This window comes from Protopterus annectens, chromosome 9.part0 (genome assembly GCF_019279795.1).
Source record: "Protopterus annectens isolate FY-2018-M chromosome 9.part0, PAN1.0, whole genome shotgun sequence".
NCBI lineage: Eukaryota > Metazoa > Chordata > Ceratodontiformes > Protopteridae > Protopterus > Protopterus annectens.
In genome coordinates, this window is record NC_056743.1 from 980,540,335 (window position 1) to 980,561,780 (window position 21,446).

The 21,446-nt window shown below is 44.2% G+C and overlaps 1 protein-coding gene across 1 annotated transcript in view; it reads left to right on the forward strand.

The window, feature by feature from the left end:
- Positions 1–21,446, forward strand: part of SMARCC2 (SWI/SNF related, matrix associated, actin dependent regulator of chromatin subfamily c member 2) — a 2,789,858-nt gene that overhangs the window by 1,126,795 nt on the left and 1,641,617 nt on the right. The window contains exon 11 of the mRNA XM_044083737.1: positions 4,126–4,250. Within this exon, the coding sequence (XP_043939672.1) occupies positions 4,126–4,250 (125 nt within the window). The remainder of the gene's footprint in view (positions 1–4,125; positions 4,251–21,446) is intronic.

Genomic DNA, 21,446 nt, shown 5'->3' on the forward strand with positions numbered 1-21,446 from the left:
GAAATTATTTCAGAACTACAATTACCCATGCATAGAGCACTTTTAGCCTTCCATGAGGACAAAGTTCATCTTAGGACCATTTGAGTTCTCTCTCATCCAAACTGTCGTATTCCCTGATTTGTTCCCTAACTCCCCAGAACAAAGGTGGAATAATACTTCATTCCTTAGATGTGTACAGGCAACCAAAATCATCAGATTGTCATCAGTTTTGTGTCGTTTGCCTCTGGGAAGTAGGGAAAACCATAATAGTCTTTTAGTGGCCAGCTCATGTGTTACTCTTATCATGGAAAGAAGTTAGAAAGTACCAAGAAACACCACAGTGCTAGGGACACAGCTGCCACTGTAGCCTTTCTAAGAGGGATGTGAGTGCACTGTTTTTTTTTCCTAGAGGCAGGTAATTGGCTATTATTCCATACCTTTTCCAAGTAGTAATGACTAGACATTACTTTCATGGTGAGAACGGTATTTGCAGCTGGCATTCTGGAGATCCAGGTACAGCCTAACCGCACCAGACTTTATGCTTCCCTACTCTAATCTACCAAGCTGTGGGAGTCTTCCCAGCAGTAATGGACAGTGATTTGTACAAAGAATGTAGTGTAGTTGTGTAAGGCATTTTGGGTTGGGGGTACCTTATTCCTGTACAGTCTGGTAGCTGGGACAGAGGGTTAAAGCTGTGATGTGTGGTTTCCGTGATAGTTTGATTCTCTCAGCCCTCATTTGCATACTGTGTGACCTTGACCAAATCACATAACCAGAGTTTACTCCAAGGTGTGACCCACGAATAAAGACTGTCTCTCCAGTGGGCCTACATGGTTAACAAATGGATTACTATTACTACTATTATTATTATTGTTTATTATTATTATCATTATTATTATTATTATTATTACTACTATTATTATTTACCCTTTCCTCCTTCTTAGGGTTTTGGACCTAATAAAATATGGGTAGACTTGGGAACTCTCTTTCTCTAAGCCTTTGTTGTAGGGATTTTATGTACTTGTATAAGATTTCCAGGACTCTTCTTAAGAGTCTAGTAGGGTAAAACCTCCATACAGTCTGTCTTGACAAGAACAAGCTGACCAACGGTCCCAGTTTGGAAGTCTGTGTCCCGGAATCCCAAACATTGTCTTTGGGACACAGAAATGTCCCAGTTCAGACCGCTCAGTCCGAATGGTGACTTGGCTTCCCAGGGTGACCAGTCCCCCTGCTTTCCCATCCTAAGCAGCTCTTGGGACTTTGTGATTTTTGAGGGATGCCATTGGGTATGGGATAAGCTCAGATGCCGTCACCCTGGCAGGAGCCATCCAGGTACCTGCAACCATCAGTCAGTCATTCCCTTAAGGACTTCCATTGTGGGTGGTTCTGCTTGACCCCACTCACCCAGGCAGGAGCTCTCCAGGCCCTACACCCATCTGCCTGGTGCTCCCATACTGACTTCTGTCAGGGCCAAACCCTACAGTCCTCCCCTTTGACCTGGCCAAGAGACCTTCCCCAGCCATGGCCCCCCCATGGCAGGGGACTCTGCCGCCTGCATGTCTCCTGCAGGCTGCCAAATTGTGCCAGATTGCTCATGCCCTCGGACCCTCTCGGGGAGCTTTCCTCCAATCCCGTCCACTCCTCCAGAACTCCCCTCAGCCGCTGAGGGGCAGATCCGCTCTCATGAAGGCTTCAGAGTCCCCCTGCTTTCCCATCCAGAGCAGCTCTGGGGACTTTGAGATTTTTTAAGGATGCTGTCGGTTATGGGGTGAAGTTGGATGTCTTCGCCCTGGCAAGAGCTCTCCAGGCCCCTCTGCCATCCACCCTGGTGCTTCCTCAAGGGCTTCCATCATGGGGAGCTCTGCCTGACCCCGATCACCCAGGCAGGAGCTCTTCAGGCCCCGCTGCTGTCTGCCCTAGCTCTCCCTTAAGGACTTCTGTCGTGAGGAGCTCTGCCTGACCCCCTCACCCAGGCAGGAGCTGGCCCAGCCCTGCCACTATCTGCCTCTCTCCCCTTCCAGACTTCTGTCCCAGACGGGGCATTGTCTGTACCCCTTCACCCAGATGAGAGCTCTTCTGTACCAGTTACTTTATACCTCTGTCTCCCCTCCAGACTTCCATTGGGACTGACCCGCTCTGGGGTTCCACTTCCACCCAGGAGAGAGAGCTGTTTTCCATGGTTATGTATCTCCTAACTGCTGCCAAATCATGCAATGTCATGCATGCTCTTGGAGCCTCTCAGTGGATCTTCCCAGCCTCATGGAACTTTGCTGGGCCACGAAGCCTCAGACAGTCCCTCAGCCAGACTTCTGTGACACTGGTTCTCCACTTTGCCTTGCACCTAGAGCTTTCAAACTCACAGGGGAGATGGTCCTGGGTCCCCCCATCTCTGCACTTTTGGCAGCACACCACAGTCTGTCACCCCCACGACGAATGTGCATCGCTTCAAGCCTCCTAGCATGTTGTCTCTTGCCTCCTGGGTGGTGCTATTCACAGAGTGACATCCAACTGTGCCTGGTGATGGATGGGAGGCCAACCTGCCTTCCCCAGTGCAAGGTGACATGGCTGCCCTATCTCCACTCCCATGGGGGCTTTGAAAATGGGATTGCAGAACTGGCTTCCTGGGGCGGCCCTCAAATGTCCCAGTTTAGGTCCTGTAACAAAATGGTCACCTTGGACAAGAAAGCTCTAAAATGATGCATGCCAGACATCAGGGTTAAATGGGTTTAATATCCCTAAAATTGTGTGTCCGATTTCCCTGGAGGAGGAGAGGTCAATGAGTTCTGTAAGCTGAAGTTCCGCTAGCAGTAATCCACTTAATCATCTGTCTTCTTTCACAGTTGTACTATCTTGCCTAGTGATCATTTCTTAAATATGAGTGTTGTGGTAAAGTGCAGTGCTAACTGTGCTTTAGTAACTTTATTCATATAGTAGCTTTTGCCAGAAACATTGACTTTGGGTCAAGAAATGCTGTTATGATGTTTGGTACACTTGTTGACCTTGTTCCAAATGAAGATCTTCTTGCAGAAAATAAAATCTCTGAATCCACATGGTGGAAGCTGAAACTAAGCATCTCATTTAAAATGGAAGATAATTTTAAGTTTTCCTTTTTTTATTTTCGCACTAGCATGTGTAAAAGCATACACATACCTCCATATCCCACAAAAGTCTCTAAAGCATGTTGAGTCATGTCAACTGTTGGACCTTTTCACTTTGCATAGTTTCCTGGTTTGTATTGCATCTAGCAATCCCTGCTCTCTCTTTTTTTTTACATGCCTGCTTATGTAAGACTGTAAAACTTCTGTCTGAACTTTTGCTTCATTAAATGTTGTGTGTGTAGCATGTAGTGGCAACTTATTTTATTACCTTAAAATGAAAGTGGCTTGGTTGTTAACACTGAAGAAAGATTTTGTTTTTTGTACATGTACTAGCTGATATGGGCAGTAATGATGTACATTACGAGGCAAGTTCTTTGCTGTAAGAGCTTGGTCTAGGGCAACTTCACAGTCACAGGTGATGTTTCCTTTAACAAGAAGTTCAAGAACAGTTGGTTATGTATATTACTAATAAAATGTAGGCAGCTGTTGACTTTGTTTGCACACTAAAATTCTCAATTCTCTCTCCATTTCATTGTTTTGAGAGAGAGGGAGAGAGAGAGCATGCAAACATTAAAGAGCCAGGCAGAGACAACGTTATACAGTAAAAAAAAAAAAAAAAAAAAACTACCTTTTTCCACAAGTTAAAAAGGCATCTCAGTTTTACATTCCTTTGCTGATGTATTCTTTATAATTTATGAGGTATACCTAGCATGTTTCCATGGGGAAGTACATGGAAGGTTTGACAAAAACAGCAGTAGAATAAAGCCGTCAGTTTTTGAATGGCACACCATTGTCAGACTTGCTAATGAGAAAATAAGTTGTCAGCAAGTCACGGAGATAGGTGCCAGGTTTTCTCTTATGTTTGACATGTTCTGCAGAGTAATGAGGTAGGTATTAACAATAGAGCATTTACCGCTTATTTTTAAAATCATAACCTCCAGACCTGACGTTCTGCACAAGTTAGGAATGTTTTAGGATTGTAATGAAAAGCTTGTGATCAGTATTCTTACTTAATTTGCATCTTTCTTAATATTGTGCTTACTGACAGCCTTTCTACACCCTGTACCAAATCAAAGCGTGGACATCGGGAGGAGGAACAGGAGGACTTGACAAAGGAGATGGATGAACCCTCACCTGTCCCAAATGTGGAAGAAGTCACTCTACCCAAAAGTGGTAAGACATCAAGAAACTGGATGAAGTACAGCCAGAGAAGTTTGATATGATCTACTCCAGTCAAGAATAATTTGAGAAACTTGTTCAAACTAATATTGTATGGATGTGGTCAGTTTTTTTTTTTTTTAGTGAGTACATTTTGTTTTTCCTGTAACTAATTACAAGATCTGAGACCCTCACAGGCAGTATGCAAACGTGCATATATAGACAAATATGCATGTATACATTGACAAATGTATGTATATAAAATCAATGGATCTGATGTTCTCATTTTCATTAATTCCTCAACAAATGGGTTCAGATCCAACCCTCAGATCCCACTTGGATGTTTTTTCCAGCTGGTGGAACAGTGAAGCTCATGAGCTTCTCCCTTACCCATAATGCACTAGCCCTCTAACATACCTCATTTCTCATTTGCCGCCTTCGCGTACAGATGTGGTCACTGTTAGCTCTCCAGTAGTGGTAGGATTCATGAGTAAAAGTAGATTTTATGTTTGTCTTGTCTATTTACCTCTTTTTCAGAAGAGCTTCCTATATATCCTGCCTTGTTTCTCTACAAATTTTTAGTGTAATTCTCCATTATCATAGTTGGTAATCTCTCTTTTCCCCCTTTTTATGCCTTTATGGTATATCTTTGTATTACCATTGTTGGTAATACTTTCCCTTTCTCTTTCCTTTCCATACCTGCCAAAAAAAATTCTTAATGGGAAGTTGTTGTATCTTGCCGTTCATTCTTACAGATGGGTTTGGAGCCGATCCTCAGCTCCGAGTTGGCCTACTACAAAGCTCGAGGTCTTCAGACAGCTCAATGCCAAGTCCCTATCCCACGATGCACCTTGAGTTACCTCAGATCTAGTTTGTCACTGCAATAGATCAAAGGTTTCCTAGCACAGATCAGGCCAGTATAGCTTTTTTCTTATAATAACTTGCTAAATTTATTTCTTATAATAATTAGTGATAATTTTCATAGTTTTTCATAATTATAACTTTGATAGCTTATTAGTAGTATATTTCTTCTCCTTTTGGCCTTTGTTTTGTTTTTTATAGGCCTTTAATATTCCCTTCCCTTCTTGGTGTGCCTTTATAATATTATCATAGTTATGTAGCTTTGTAGTTTAAATAAGATTCTTAAACTTTAGACAGTGTGTGAGTGCTTTTGATTAGTTATAGTTACTTCACAGTTTTTTCTTATACAGCCCATTTGTTGTTCAGGGCTTATTACTGTAGCTTAACTTTACTAAAATTGTGTGTGTGTGTATTCTCTTTAATACTACAGTATGTTACTGTACAATAGATTTTTTGATACTTTAGACTTTAATATGGCTGACCAGAGGAAAGACAAGCATCCTAAGTCTAGCTTTAAAAAGTGTCCAAAATGTGGACAAAAGATGTCTGTGACAGATAGTCACGTTAATTGTGTTTATTGTCTTGGAGCCTTGCACTTGCAAGAAAGCTGCTCCATTTGCCATTCTTTTTCCTCCAGAGTTCTACATGAGAGAAAAAGAAAACTCGTAGACAGAGAACTTCTAAAATCTTCATTTCAGGAAGCTTTGAGTGACCAGGATAAATTTAGCCAGTCTCCCAATTCTTCAAAGTCTTCTAAGGCTTCTTCTTCTGATGTGACAAAATCTAAAAAAAACATTGACGTTGGCTCCACAGCCTTCGGAGCCAAGCATCCTGTCTTTTCAGAGCCGGTCCCCAGTCTTGGAACCGGTATCCGAAGTATTAGTCTCCCATTCTCCGGTCAGTGCCTCCATCCATACATTCATCTTGGTCCTCGATCAGCCTATCCGATTTGGATGTGGATCATGTAGTGCAGAACTTGCTACAGGCACTGGCGTTTGCTAGATTTTTATTGTCTCCGACCTAAGTGGTTTCAGAGCCGAAAACTGTAATGCCATTGACTTCTTTTCCTCCTCCAAGCCATACCGGTCCTTCAGAGCCAGAGGAGTCAGACCTGATGATTGTTGAACCTTCGAAGCCGATGCCTGCTCCAGTGCCATCGGTTCCGTTTACTCAGACTTCCTCGGCGCCTATTGAGGAGTCTAGGAGCTGACACTCTCCGGTCGGGTCCTGGGAGGATAGTTGAACTGACCTATCAGTTCCAACTTTGCCTCTCGGGGCCTCGGCTCGGATGAGTTTGGCTCCTACCTGTGGTTCCGAGCCCACTGTTCCAGTGCCGAGGGGATCGGTGGTTTCTTTGGATCCAGCAGTCCCTTCTCATCGGATCAGAGGTGCCTTTGAAGCCATGAGGAGAGTGATGTCCTCCAAGACATCTACAACTTCAGGTCCAACTACCTCTTCCCCAAAAGCGCCTGTGTCCACTTGTGCCTCACAGATCCTTTCGAAGCGTAGAGACCCTGAGCCTCAGGAAGCCCCACTGGGTGGCCCCTGCTCTTCCAAGACCTCACCAAAAGTTACCACTGATGAGGTTCCCAGGAAGAGAATTTGCAAGAGGAAGCACCTAGACTCCCCACAGGAGTCTGTCATGTTCGATACCGACCTAAATGAATCAGAAAGGTCCCCCTCTGAAGATATCTCATTTGCTGAGATATTAGAAATCCTTAGGCAGAGTGGTGGTTCTCCTGAAGCCTTTCGGGTCTCAACCCTCCACCTCTTGGGTGTCTCTGCCCTACGATGACCTCATGGAGCTGGTCTCATGAAGGGCGTGGGAGTCTCTGGACACCATAGAGCCAGTCACTGAGGCCCAATAAATTTATTTCTGCCCCTCAGAATAAGTCTTTCCTCACCAAGGGAGTGCCAGTTGATGCCATGGTGGTGGTGGTGGCAGCCACCAAAAAGGAGATGTCAGAAACTTCTTCCTCTATCCATCCTCCTAACAGAGACTCTAGGATCATGGATAGATATGGGAAGAGCGTGTACAATTCAGCAACTTTTGCCATGCGTTCATTGAACTGTCTCACACATTTTATGAGACTGCAAAGAGACCTCCTAAAAGAGTTTGGAGATACTCTTCAGGGTACGGTAGGTGCAGGAGCTTCAGACAAAGTCGCCTCCCAGCTTGCTACCCTCAGTTCCATAGTGAACTCGTCCATGCATCTCATTTCATATGTAGCTGATGGAAAGAGTAGGGCAGCGGGTACAGGAATTGCTCTCAGGAGGCACTCCTGGATGTGCTTGTGTTCCTTCGTGGAGCCGTTTAAGTCATCATTTGTTAACACCCCTTTTGATGGCTTGGCCCTTTTCAGGCCCAGAGTTAAGGAAACTTTGACCAGGTGTGAGCAGAAAGGAAAGACTCTGTCTGCCGTCTGAGTCCGTTTTTCTACTCCTACTAGACTCTACACCAAGGGTCAAAAGGGAGGAAAGATGTGGTTCCGAAAAGCCCAAGGAGCCTTTCTGGACACAGGTGGTGAACCCCCCTCCAGGGGCAGAGGAGGGGGTAATAATGAAAGATGCCACCCTCGCGGCGGGGGGGGGGGTCTGCAAAACCAGGGCGACAGAGACCAGTTCTTTAGGAAGCCCTACCAGTGCTCCTGAAAGGAGGCCTAACTTTCCTGCTCTGGAAGCAGTTGGGGGTCGCTTAACTTTGTATCCAGACACCTGGCTCAAAATAACAAACAACAACTGGGTGCAAAGTATAGTTTCCAGAGGATATTTCATTCCCTTTGCCTTTCCCCCTCCATTGACAACAAAAATCCCAGATGTTCCGCCCAGTTGCAGGGAACAAGCAGCAGTAGAGGTCCAAACGTTGCTAAGAAAAAGAGTCATCCAACCAGTCCCAGCAGACCAGACAGGATCCAGAACTTACTCAAGATTCTTTTTAATTCCAAAAAAAGACAGGGGACTGGAGGCCTATTTTGGATCTCAGCAGACTAATCAGATTTGTCAAGAAAGAGAAGTTTCAGATGGTCACGCTTCAGTCGATACTTCCCTTCTTAGGGAAAGACAATTGGATGTGCTTGATAGATCTACAGGATACGTACTACCATATAAAAATGGCAAGACCAACTGGGGATCATCTGTGCTTCTGGCTTGGAGCCAATCATTACCAGTTTTGAGCCCTGCCCTTTGGTCTCACTACAGCCCCCAGAGTGTTCACCAAATGTGTGGAAGTGATCACGGCTCACCTGAGGCGTTTAGGATTCCAGGTGTTTCTGTACTTAGACGATTGGCTACCGCCACCACCAGGCATCAGCAAATACAAGTCAGGGGCACCACTCTTACTGTTTGCAATTGTCTGGGCATTACCATAAATTCAGAAAAATCTGCCTTGTTGCCATCGCAACATACCGTTTTTATCATCGCAGAATTGGACGCCACCACAACCACATTAAAACTTCCAGCAGAAAGAGTTTTGCTACTTCATCAGCAAGTCCAGAACATCATATCCAGAAACAAGACTCCAGCATCAGAAGTGCTAAAGTTGTTTGGCATGATGGTAGCTGCAATAATAGCGATACCATTGGGTCGCATGCACATGCGGATTCTGCAATGGCTGCTATTCACTCAATGTTCTTATCAAGGGCTCCCAATGTCTCATCTCATAATTGTAACAAACACATGCAAAAAGGATCTTCGGTGGTGGTTGACCTCTCTTCAAGTAACGATAGGTTGTCCCTTTATCCTACCCTCACCAGTGGCCACAGTGACCACAGACGCTTCCCTGATAGGGTGTGGGGGGGCATTTTCAGGGAAGAACAGCCCAAGGCACATGGACCGAACAAGAGACACATCTGCATGTCATTGTCTTGGAGATGAGAGCGGTACTTTTGGCGTTGCAGTACTTTCCCCTCAGGGGACAATTGCGATTCAGATGGACAACATGTCAGTGGTCTGGTACTTAAACAAACAAGTAGGAACCAGGTCCTAGCCCCTTTGTTATGAGGCCCTAAGAGTATGGCAGTGGGCTATATCCACTTAGTGCTTTCTGATAGCAACGCACATCCCAGGGATATCCAACGTGATTGCAGACAAACTGAGCAGGGCAATTTTGTTGCCTCACTAGTGGTCCCTCAAAAAAGAGATAGCGGCGAGAATATTCCGCAGACGGGGCCAGCCTTGCTGCGACCTTTTTGCTTCCCACATGAACACAAAATGCAGAAGCTACTTTCCCCTGATTCCCCCTCCGGGAGATTCCCCAAGGGAAGTACTCATACACGATTGGTCTCCAGGTCTCCTCTATGCATTCCCACCAATTCCCTTGATACCCAAAGTATTACAGAAAGCAAAAGCCCTGTGAAGGACCATCATTCTAATAGCCCCTCATTGGCCTTGTCAGATTTGGTTCCCCTTCCTTCGACTTCGTCTCTTGGAAGAGCCTTGGATTCTGGACCCAGTTCCAGACCTTCTAATGCATTCGTCAGGGGCTCTTCATCCCTCTATTCAGTCCCTAAAATTGACAGCTTGGCTGTTCCAATTTCCAACATAACCAGGTTCCATAACCTTTCAAACGAAATGCAGCATATTTTAATATCTTCTCATAAATTCTCTACTAGGAAGTTATACATTAGCAAATGGAGGAGATTTTCCATATGGGCTTCTCAAAATAACATTGATCCCTTCCAAGCCCCCATTTCTTCTATATTATAATTTTTGACAAGGCTTTTCAATAAAGGAGCTGCGGCAGCTACAGTTCAGGTACAGCTTGCCGCCATCTCTAATTTTCACTTTGGCTTTGAAGGATTGAAAATAATGTCACACATGCTATCCAAAGCCTTTCTCAAAGGGACCTTCCACCTCAGACCACCTGTGAAATCCCCTTATACCCCATGAAACCTAAATGTTATGCTATGCATTATTCTCCCACCTTTCGAGCCAGCTTCCTCATGTGATTTGAAATAGTCTTGGAAGACTATCTTTTTAGTAGCCATCACAATTGCCCGTAGATTATTAGAGCTACAGGCCTTGTCCATAAAGCCTCCATATTTGATTTTTCATGCTGACAGTGTCCCTGCAAACAAATCCTTCATTTTTGCCTAAAGTTTGTACTGACACTAACCTTAATGAAATCCTAGATTTACCAGTGTTCTTCCCCAAAGACACCAACAACTTAGAGTATATGCTGCACAAGCTTGATGTTCATAGACAGCTCAAATTTTACCTGGCTAGAACAAAAGTGTTCAGAAAATCAGAACAACTTTTTGTTTCCTTTTCAGATTCTAGGAAAGTAATGCCAGTGGCAAAAACAACACTATCTAAATGGTTATCTGATTGCATCACCTTCACTTATTCAGCTGCCAATTTACCTTTACAACATAAGATTAAGGCTCATTCTACCAGAGCAGTGTCCACATCTTCTGCTTTTTTCTGCTAGGCTTCCTATAGACAACATTTGTGCAGCAGCCTCTTGGTCAAGACCTCATACCTTTATCACTCATTACAAAGTTGATAAGGCCTCCAGGGACAGGGCCTCCTTTGGTTCTACTATCCTGAAAAACATACTCCCATGAGCCACCCGAGAAAGATGGTGTTTGGGACGCTGCCCATCTGTAAGAATGAATGGCGAGATAGAACAACTTCACTTAAAGAGGTTATGTACTCACCATAATGTTCCATGTGAGTTGTTCATCTCGCCTTCATTCTTACTTCCCACCCTCCCACCCTCTCTAGGGTTTTTTGTGGACTGAGATACTAGTTTTATCCTGGTTGCTCAGTTTTTCTATGGGGTTTCTGTCCTAAAGAGTGATAGAATGGCACATGGTATTGTTAGACGCAGCAAACAAGATCTGAGGTAACTCAAGGTGCATCATGGGATAAGGACTTGGTCTCAAAATATTTGAAGACCTCAAGCTTTGTAGTAGGCCGACTCAGAGCTGAGGATCAGCTCCGAACCCATCTGTAAGAATGAAGGCGAGATGAACAACTCACATGGAACATTATGGTGAGTTCATATATGGAAGAAAAAAACACCGGTTTTAAAAAATATAAGGGCTCTGACCATAAAAATTCCTCTCTCTAATGTACGTGTTATGTGTATATATTGTTTAGGCCCAGCACACTTATATTCTCCATGGAACATATGCAAGGGTTTCAACCCTAGAGTTCTGATTGATTGAGGAAATAAGGTAATTTTTAGGGTCTATATCACTTCGATGAAACGACAGAAGTTCGAACACCATATGTTCGAACTTCTAACCTCGAAGTGCAAAACCATCGAAGGCTTAGAACAGCGATTTTTTTTCCCAGGGAAAAAATCGCTGTTCCAAGAAACACACACACAAGTACGCCAAAAAAACAGCAATCCACACACATACACTTAAAATCCTACATCTAACCCTACACTAAACTGTACATACACTACTATCTATCCACTTACATTAACCCAAACCCTAACCCTAAGGTCCGTCACTATCGCACACTCATCTGACCCGTGCCCTAACCTTAACTCATCTATCCCGCCCTAACCCTAAGGTGTGTCACTATCGCACACCCACCTCACCCACGCCCTAACTCACCTAACCTGCTCCCTAACCCTAACGTCCGCACAATCGCACACTTACCTGAATCCGAACCATAACTTTTCACCACAGTGCTGAAAATAGTGAGGCCACAGAAATGGCCCACCAAATTCTTTCCCTGGGAAAGAATTTGGTGTTCCGCGGCTTCGCGATAATCAGTTTTCGAACTTCACAGTTCGAACATATGGTGTTTGAACTGCTGACGTTTCGATGAACTGATAGGAACCCTGGGTCTATATCAGTTCAACAAAACAGCACATCATCGAATACAACAACCTCAAACTTCTAACCATGAAATCTAAAAACATTGAAAGCTCAGAACAACAAATTTTTTCCCTGGAAAAAAATTCACTGTTCCGAGAAACACACACACAACACAAGCACACCAAAAAAACAGCAATCCACACACATACACTTAAAATCCTACATCTAACCCTACACTAAACTGTACATACAGTACTATCTATCCACTATCCTTAACCCAAACCCTAACCCTATGGTCCGTCACTATCACACACTCACCTCACCCACGCCCTAACCCTAACTGACATACCCCGCCCTAACCCCAAAGTGTATCACTATCACACACTCACCTCACCCGCCCCCTAACCCTAACTCACATACCCCACCCTAACCCTAAAGTCTGTCACTATCGCACACTCACCTCACCCGCGCCGTAACCCTAACTCACATACCCCACCCTAACCCTAAAGTCTGTCACTATCACACACTCACCTCACCCGCGCCGTAACCCTAACACACATACCCCGACCTAACCCTAAAGTCTATCACTATCGCACACTCACTTCACCCGCAGCCTAACCCTAACTCACATACTCTGCCCTAACCCTAACGTCCACGCAATCGCACACTTACCTGAACCTAACCCATAACTTTCCACCACAGTGCTGAAAATAGTGAAGCCACAGAAACAGACAACCAAATTCTTTCCCTAGGAAAAAATCAGTTATCTGCAGCTTTGCTATTTTCAGCATTAGTTGTTTTCGGGTCAATATTAGACCATTCTAAGTATTAACACTTTGATGATCTAATATAGACCCAATTTGTAAAGGGTTACTTCTATCAAAATGTTATGGTACAGCATCTTGGGCTCAAACCCTTAAAAACCTGCCAAAAAAGAGGCTAAGAAGCATTCCCCAGATCCTACAAGTTCCTTAACTCTGGGTTCGGAACTGCTTCTTAATTTGATTTATTTATTTTGACATTTGTTGACCGGGTTAGTCTGAGTGGGCCGGTCAACAAACCTGAAAAGCTCCAGCAATATTAATTACAGCTATAACATCAAATGACATAGGGAGAAACGATATAGTTAATTACAATCAGTTTTGTAGAAAAAAAATACATTACAGACAAGAACAAATGTGACATGACCTTGAGACAAAACTTAAACTGTTAGCACTCAGTTCATATTTTGCAGCGAGTTTTAGTGTCTATACTGAGAAGTGGATATGAGCAAGAGGAAATGATGAATATATCAGTAGATGAATAGATGCAGAGTTTCATGTGTAAATTATGTCACAAGATGGAGAAGGTAGGGAGTTAATAGCAATTGTAATGGTAGGCATGGATAGAGGGATGAGTGTTTTATGTTGGGTCATGGCATGTGCAAGTCCTAGCCTTAAGCAGGTAGAGTTTTAAGGATTTTTTTTGAAGCAGTTAGTATTAGGCATGGTTCTTAGAGACAGAGGCAGTTTGTTCCATGAATTAGCAACCGAGCAGCTGTAGAGTTGTTTGCCTAAGTTTTTTGTTTGAGTTTGTGAATTTTTAAGAGATTTTGATCTAAGCTTCGAAGAGTGCGGTTGGGAGTGTAAAGAGTAATGAGAGATGAGAGAGCTGAGCAAGATGTAGATTGATAGAGGATGGTGTGAGTGAGGTGCAGTTGGGGGAGGAGTTGATAGAATTCTAGCCACTAAATGTTTTTTAAAGCTAGGCAGTGGTGGGAGCGATAGGGTACAGTTGCTGCTAATCTTGTAGTCTTATTGTATGTGAGTTCAAGCTTGGACATAAGATTGTGTTTTAGGTTTGTAAGGACTGAGGTGGCATTGAATAGGCTTGGTAGAAGGTAGGCTTGTGCTAGAGAGAGTATAGATTTGTTAGAGAGGAATTTTTTATTCCTGTAAAGTAACCCTAAATGTGAAGTTGTTCTATCTCGCCGTTCAGTCTTACTGATGGGTTCGGAGCCGATCCCTTGGCTCCGAGTCGGCCTACTACAAAGCTCGAGGTTTTTAAATAGCTTGAGGCCAAGTCCCTATCCCATGATGCACCTAGAGTTACCTCAGATCTAGTTTGCCACTGCAACAGATCGGAGGTTCTCGCTAGCTCGGGCCAGTAAAAACCTTACTTTTCTGTATATTTAAAATATTGTTGATATATTCTTCAAAAAATAGATAGTTATCTAAGGTCTTACAGCTTTATCTGTAGTTTCCCTTATGTGCCTTTTTTCATAACTTAATATTTGGCCTCGTTTTTTTTCTTAGGCCTATTTAAAGTTCTGACTCAAAAGTTGTTTAAACAGTGACCTTCTGTCACATTTTTTCTTAGAAATAGTATTGTGTGCTTAGATAGTGACCTTTGTCACAGCTTTATAGTTATTAGAGTTAACCTTATTAGAGTATAGGTTGTTTATTTGTATTTAGATAGTGATTTTTGTCATTACTGGATATTGTCTGCTTAGATAAATAGTGTCTGTGTGATTTGTTAGCCTTAGTTTGAAGGGCATCTGTTTTTATATTTAGCCTGTTTTTTATTAGAAGGCTTATTGATGTATTTGATTGTTGCTGGGCGTGTCTAATTTTCTGTCATGGCTGATGACAAGGACAAACACCCTAAGTCAGGGTTTAAAAAATGCCCTAAATGTGGGCAGAAGATTTCTGTCACTGACAGTCATGTCAATTGCGTTTATTGCTTAGGAGCATTACACTTGCAAGAAACCTGCTCCATATGCCATTCCTTTTCTTCTCGGGTTCTCCAAGAGAGAAAGAAGAAACTCATTGATAGGGGTTTATTGAAACCTTCTTTCCAGGAGGCTTTGAGTGACCAGGATGGATCTAGTAAGTTCTCAAAGTCTTCCAAGACTTCCATGGAATCAAAAAAGTCTGTGACATCAGCTCCACAGGTCTCGGAGCTGACTGTCTTATCTTTTCGGAGCTGGTCCTCGGTTTTGGAACTGATATCCAAAATTCCAAAATCTCTGTTATTAAAGTAGGTACCACCATCGATCCATTCATCTCGGTCTTCTGTTAGCCTTTCAGATTTGGATGTGGATCGTATGGTGCAGAAGCTTTTACAGGCACCGGCCTTTGCAAAATTATCGACTCTGACCCAGGCGGCTTCGGAGCCGAAGACCCTTATGCCAGCTACAACTCTTCCTCCTCCAAGCCATACCGATCCGGAGGAGTCGGACTTGTTGATTGTGGAGCCTTTGGAGCCGATGCCTGCCCCAGTGTCTTCAGCTCCATTCACCCTGATGTCCTCGCCGCCTATCTAGAACTCTAGGAGCTGACACTCTCTGGTCGGGTCCAGGGAGGATAGTCAGACCAACTAGTCGGTTCCGACTCTGCCTCTTGGGGCTTCGGCTCGGATGAGCTCGGCTCCTACCACTTTCCCGGTGCTGGGGGTATCGACGGTTTCCTCGGATACGTCGGTCCCTTCACATCGGAATAGGAGTGCCTTCGAAACCATGAGGAGAGTTATGTCTCCTAAGACATCCTCAACCTCAGGTCTGGCTTCTTCATCCCCTAAAGCACCTGTGTCTCCTTCTGCTTCACAGATCCTGGCAAACCGTAGAGACCCAGAGTCTCAGGAAGCCCCATTGGGTGGCCCATGCTCTTCCAAGACCTCACCAGGAGCTCACACTGATGAGGTTCCCAGGAAGAGAGTTTGTAAGAGGAAACATCTAGACTCCCCTTAGGAGTCCCTAACATCTGATACTGAATTGGATGAATCAGAAGGGTCCCCACGTCCCCCTCTGAGGATATCTCATTTGCAGAGATACTTGAGATCCTTAGGCAGAGAAGTGACTGGCAGTACACAAACCCTACTGAAGATGAGTCGGTTCACCTGAAGGCTTTCACGTCTCAGCCCTCCACCTCTTGGGTGTCTCTGCCCTTCGATGAGCTTATGCAGCTGGTCTCACGAAGGGTGTGGGAGTCTGCGGACACCATGGAGCCTGTCCCTAGGAGGCCTAATAATTTTATATCTGCTCCCCTAGATAAATCTTTTTTGACCAAAGGTGTGCCAGTTGATTCCATGGTGGTGGCGGCAGCCACCAAAAAGGAAATGTCAGAAACTTCCTCTTCTATCCATTCTCCCAACAGAGACTCCAGGATCATGGATAGATATGGGAAGTGCATGTTTAGCTCAGCAACTTTTGCACTCCATTAGCTCAACTACTTAACCCATTTCACGAGACTGCAAAGAGATCTCCTTAAAGAGCTGGGAGATACTCTTCAGGGTACAGTAGCTGCAGGAGCTTCAGACAAAGTTGCTTCCTAGCTTCCTACCCTCAACTCCCTTGTTGACTTGTCTATGTGCCTCATTTCTTATGCAGCTGATGGAACGAGTAGGGCAGCAGGTACAGGAATTGCTCTTAGGAGACACTCCTGAATGCGCTTGTGTTTCTTCGTGGAGCCCTTCAAGTCATCCTTTCTGAATATCCCTTTTGAGGGCTTGTCTCTTTTCGGGCCCAAAGTCAAGGAAACTTTGACCAGGTGTGAGCAGGAAGGAAAGACCGTCTGCCGTCGGAGTCTGTTTTTCCACCCCTACCAGACCCTACCCCAAGGGTCAAAGGTGAGGGAAAATGTGGTCCCGAAAAGCCAAAGAAGCTTTTCAGGATACACATGGTGAACCCCTCTTCAGGAGCAGAGGAGGGGGCAATAATGGAAGACCCCACCCTCATGGCAGAGGGGGTCCGCAAAACCAGGGCAACAGAGATCCCTTCTTTTGGAAGCCCTACCAGCGTTCCTGAAAGGAGGCCTGACTGTCCTGCTCTGGAGGAAGTCGGGGGTTGCTTATCATTGTACCCAGACACCTGGCTCAAAATAAACTACAACTGGGTACAAATTATCATTTCCAGAGGATACTTTATTCCATTCGCCACAACCCCTCCACCGACAAGAAAAATCCCGGACGTTCCACCCAGTTACAGGGAATAAGCAACAGTAGAGGTCCAAATGTTGCTAAGAAAGAGTCATCCAACCAGTCCCAGCAGACCAGGCAGGATCCGTAACTTACTCAAGATTCTTTTTAGTTCCAAAAAAGACAGGGGACTGGAGACCTATATTGGACCTCAGCAGACTAAACAGATCTGTCAAGAAAGAGAGGTTTCGGATGGTCACGCTTCAGTCGATACTTCCCTTTTTAGGGAAAGACAATTGGATGTGCTTGATAGATCTCCAGGTTGCGTACTACCACACAAAAATGGCCAGATCATCTGCGCTTCCGGTTGGGAGCCAATCTTTACCAGTTTCGATCCCTGCCCTTTGGTCTCACTACAGCCCCCAGAGTGTTCACCAAATGTATGGCAGTGGTCATGGCTCATCTGAGACGTTTAGGATTCCAGGTGTTTCCATACCTAGATGATTGGCTCCTCACCGCCACCACCAGGCATCAACTCATTCAAGCCAGGGACTCCACGCTGTCACTCTGCAAGCAGCTGGGCATTACGATAAACTCAGAAAAATCTGCCTTGTCGCCATCGCAACATACCATTTTTATCAGAGCAGAACTGGACACCACCACCACCACCACACTAAGACTTCCAGTAGAAAGAGTCTTACTACTCCATCAGCAGGTCCGTATTTGGATATCCAAAAACAAAGCTCCAGCATCAGAAGTTCTAAAGTTGTTAGGCATGATGGCAGCTGCAATTCTGGCCATACCGCTGGGTCGTATGCACATGCGGATCCTGCAATGGCTGTTGTTCACTCAATGGTCTTACCAAGAGCTTCCCATGTCTCACCTGATAATGATCCCAAACTCATGCAAAAAGGATCTTCATTGGTGGTTGACCTCACTTCACGTCACGATAAAACGACCCTTTGTTTTACCCCCACCAGCGGTTACAGCGACCATGGACGCTTCCTTGATAGGGTGTGGGGGGGGGCATTTTCAGGGTAGGACAGCCCAAGGCACATGGACCGATCAAGAGACATATCTACATATCAATGTCTTAGAGATGGGAGCAGTACTTTTAGCGTTGCAGTACTTCCCAGACTCCTTTCCTCTCGGTACGATTGCGATTCAGACAGACATGTCAATGGCCTGGTACTTGAACAAACAAAGAGGAACCAGGTCATATCCCCTTTGTCGTGAGGCCCTAAGAGTATGGCAGTGGGCTATATCCACCCATCACTTTCTGTTAGCAACCCACATCCCAGGGAAATCCAACGTGATAGCAGACAAGCTGAGCAGAGCAATTTTATTGCCCCACAAGTGGTCCCTCAAGATAAAAATAGCGGACAGGATATTCCGCAGGTGGGGCCAGATTTGCTGCAACCTTTTTGAGAGTTACATGAACACAAAATGCAGAAGTTACTTTGCCCTGATTTACCCCTCCAGGAGAAGCCCCAAGGGACACACTCTTTCACGATTGGCCTCTGGGTCTCCTCTGTGCCTTTCCACCAGTCCCGTTGATACCCAAGGTTCTACAGAAAGCAAAATCTCTAGGAAGGACCATCATTCTAATAGCCCCTCATTGGCCTCATCAGATTTGGTTCCCCTTTCTTCGACTTCATCTTTTGGAGGACCCTTGGATTCTGGACCCAGTTCCAGACCATCTGACGCACTCGTCGGGGGTACTTCATTCCTCTCTGCAGTCACAGAAGCTGACAGCTTGGCTGCTCCAATTCCCATCATAGCCAGGTTCCCAACCTTTCCAATGAGATGAAGCAAATTCTCTTATCCTCTCATAAATTCTCTATGAGGAAGCTATACCTTAGCAAATGGAAATAATTTTCTATATGAGCTTCTAAAAACAGTATTGATCCTTTCCAAGCCCCTATGGCCTCTATACTAGAGTTCTTGACCATGATCTTCAATAAAGGAGCTGCATTAGCAACAGTCCGTGTTCACCTTGCTGCCATTTCTAACTTTCATCTTGGATTTGAAGGATTGAATATTATGTCACACAAAGCCTTTCTCAAAGGGACCTTTCATCTCAGACCACCTGTGAAATTTCCCTATTTCCCATGGAATCTGAATTTTATGCTTTCCCGCATTATTCTTCCTCCATTTGAATCAGCTTCCTCATGTAACCTCATATTTTTGTCATGGAAGACTATCTTTTTAGTGGCCATTACTTCTGCCTGCAGAGTGTCAGAGCTTCAAGCCTTGTCCATTAAACCTGCCTATTTGATTTTCCATGCTGACAGTCTCTCACTTTGAACAAACCCCTCCTTTTTGCCTAAGGTTTGCACTGAAACTAATCTTAACCAAATTATTGATTTGCCAGTCTTCTTCCCCAATCACTCCAACAATCTAGAATACATGCTGCATAAACTTGATGTTCAAAGGCAGCTCAGATTTTACTTAGATAGAACAAAAGGTTTTAGGAAATCAGAACACCTTTTTGTTTCATTTTCAGACTCCAGGAAATGTATGCCAGTGGCTAAAACAACTCTGTCTAAATGGTTATCTGATTTTATCACATTTTCTTATTCAGCTGCCAATATGCCTTTGCAACATAAAATTAAAGCTCACTCAACCAGAGCAGTTTCTACATCCTCTGCTTTTTCTGCTAGACTTTCTATTGATAACATTTGTGCAGCAGCCACTTGGTCAAGACCTCATACCTTTATCACTCATTGCAAAGTTGACAGGACCTCCAGGGACAGGGCCTTCTTTGTATCCACTGACTTGAAAAATATACTTCCATGAGCCACCCGAGATAGATGGTGCTTGGGATGCTACCCATCAGTAAGAATGAACAGTGAGATAGAACAACTTCACATAAAGAAGTTAAGTACTTACCATAACGTTCCATGTGAGTTGTTCATCTCGCCTTCAATCTTACTTCCCTCCCTCCTACCCCCTCCTGGGTTTTCAGAAGACTGAGATGCTAGATCCATCCTGGTCACTCAATCTTTCTATACTTTCTCTTATGGAGTTATAGAATGACATATGGTATTATTATATGCAACAAACAAGTTCTGAGGTAAGTCTAGGTGCATCATGGGATAGGGTCTTGGCCTTGCACTATTTGAAAACCTAGAGCTTTGTACTAGGCTGAGTCGGAGCCGAGGATTCAGCTCCGAACCCATCAGTAAGAATGAAGGCGAGATGAACAACTCACATGGAACATTATGGTAAGTACATAACTTCTTTTTTGGTGGGTATCTTGGATGGCTTGTTGTGTGTGGACATCAAATTTTAGTTGGTCATCAATAATTGCTCCTAGTAGTTTTGTGTGAGGTTCTACTTTGATGACTGTGTTACTGATGGAAGTGATGGTAAAGGTAGTCTTAGAATGAGAGAAGCGTTTGGGCAGGAATAAGGGGAGCTTGTTTTTTTTTTTTTCGATTCTGCAGAAGTTGGTTGCTGGTTAGCCATCTTTCATCAGAGTGGAAAGATTCTTGGGTGAGGGTGAGAAACCAAGAGAGATGGTCAGAGGAGGAAGAGATGATAGTCAAGTTGTCTGCATATTGTATTAGTGTGGTTGGAGAACAGATGTGTAGAGGTCATTAGTGTAATATTAAAAAGTAAAGGTCCAAGGATGGAGCCTTGTGGGACCCCAGTAAGGACTAGGAGGAAGGGGGAGAGAGCAGTATGTCATCTGACTGACTGAAGCATGTTAGAGAGGTAACTAGAAAACCAGGAAAAAGATGAGTTGGAGAGGGTGAGGTCAGAAACTTTAGTCAGAAGTTTGTTGTGAGAGACAGTGTTGAAGGCTGTAGAGAAGTCAAGGAATAAGCAAGAGGCAAGTCTGTTGTTGTCTTGGATTTTGATGGTAGTCTGAGTGAAAGATAGTAGAGCAGTAGTTGTGCTGTGGTTGGGGCGAAAACCGTGTTGTGTGGGTGTTAGTAAATTTTTCTGGTAGGAAATATTCTAGTAGTTTGTGTATACACTTCTCCAGTATTTTTGATAGAAGAGACAGAATGGTTATAGATCTGAAGTTGGAGCAGTTGGCCTCCTTTGTGTATGCGTATGGTGTAGAACTTCTTCCATATGTCAGGGATTCTTGAATAGATCGGTTGATTAGTATGGAGATAAGGTAAGCCTTAAAGTTTGCAGCTAATTTTAGGAAGATGGGGGTAGATTGTCAACAGAAGGAGAGCAAGTTTTGACTATGCTGAGGAGTGATTTTTACATATGCAGTGGGGTCCTTTTGATGGTATTGATAAAGACTTGATGAAAGCGGCCATTATCGGTATCAGAGCTGTTGGGGCAAGGGTTAGGTAAAGAGATTTGCCTGGATGAAATAATTTGTTGACAGTGTTCCAGAATTTTTTGAGGTTTGAGTGGGAGTTGGTTAGTGGCTTTTTGTTAGAAGTTTTTCTTGTCATAGTTGACCTGTTTTTTTTTTTGGTTAAGTTGCAGAGTTTCCTGTATCTTTGAAAGTGGGTGGTGGACTTGTTTTTTAGCCAGTTTTTCCATATGCTGTGTCTCTTGTACTTAAGAGAGCGAGTAGATTGTGTAAGCCGTAGAGCGTAGTTAGATTTCATTCTTATTTTCCTGATGGAAGCCAGGAAGTCTAGGGTGTCTAGGAAGATGCTGTTGAATTTTAAAGTAGACTCTTCCAGGGAGATGTGATGGAGGAAAT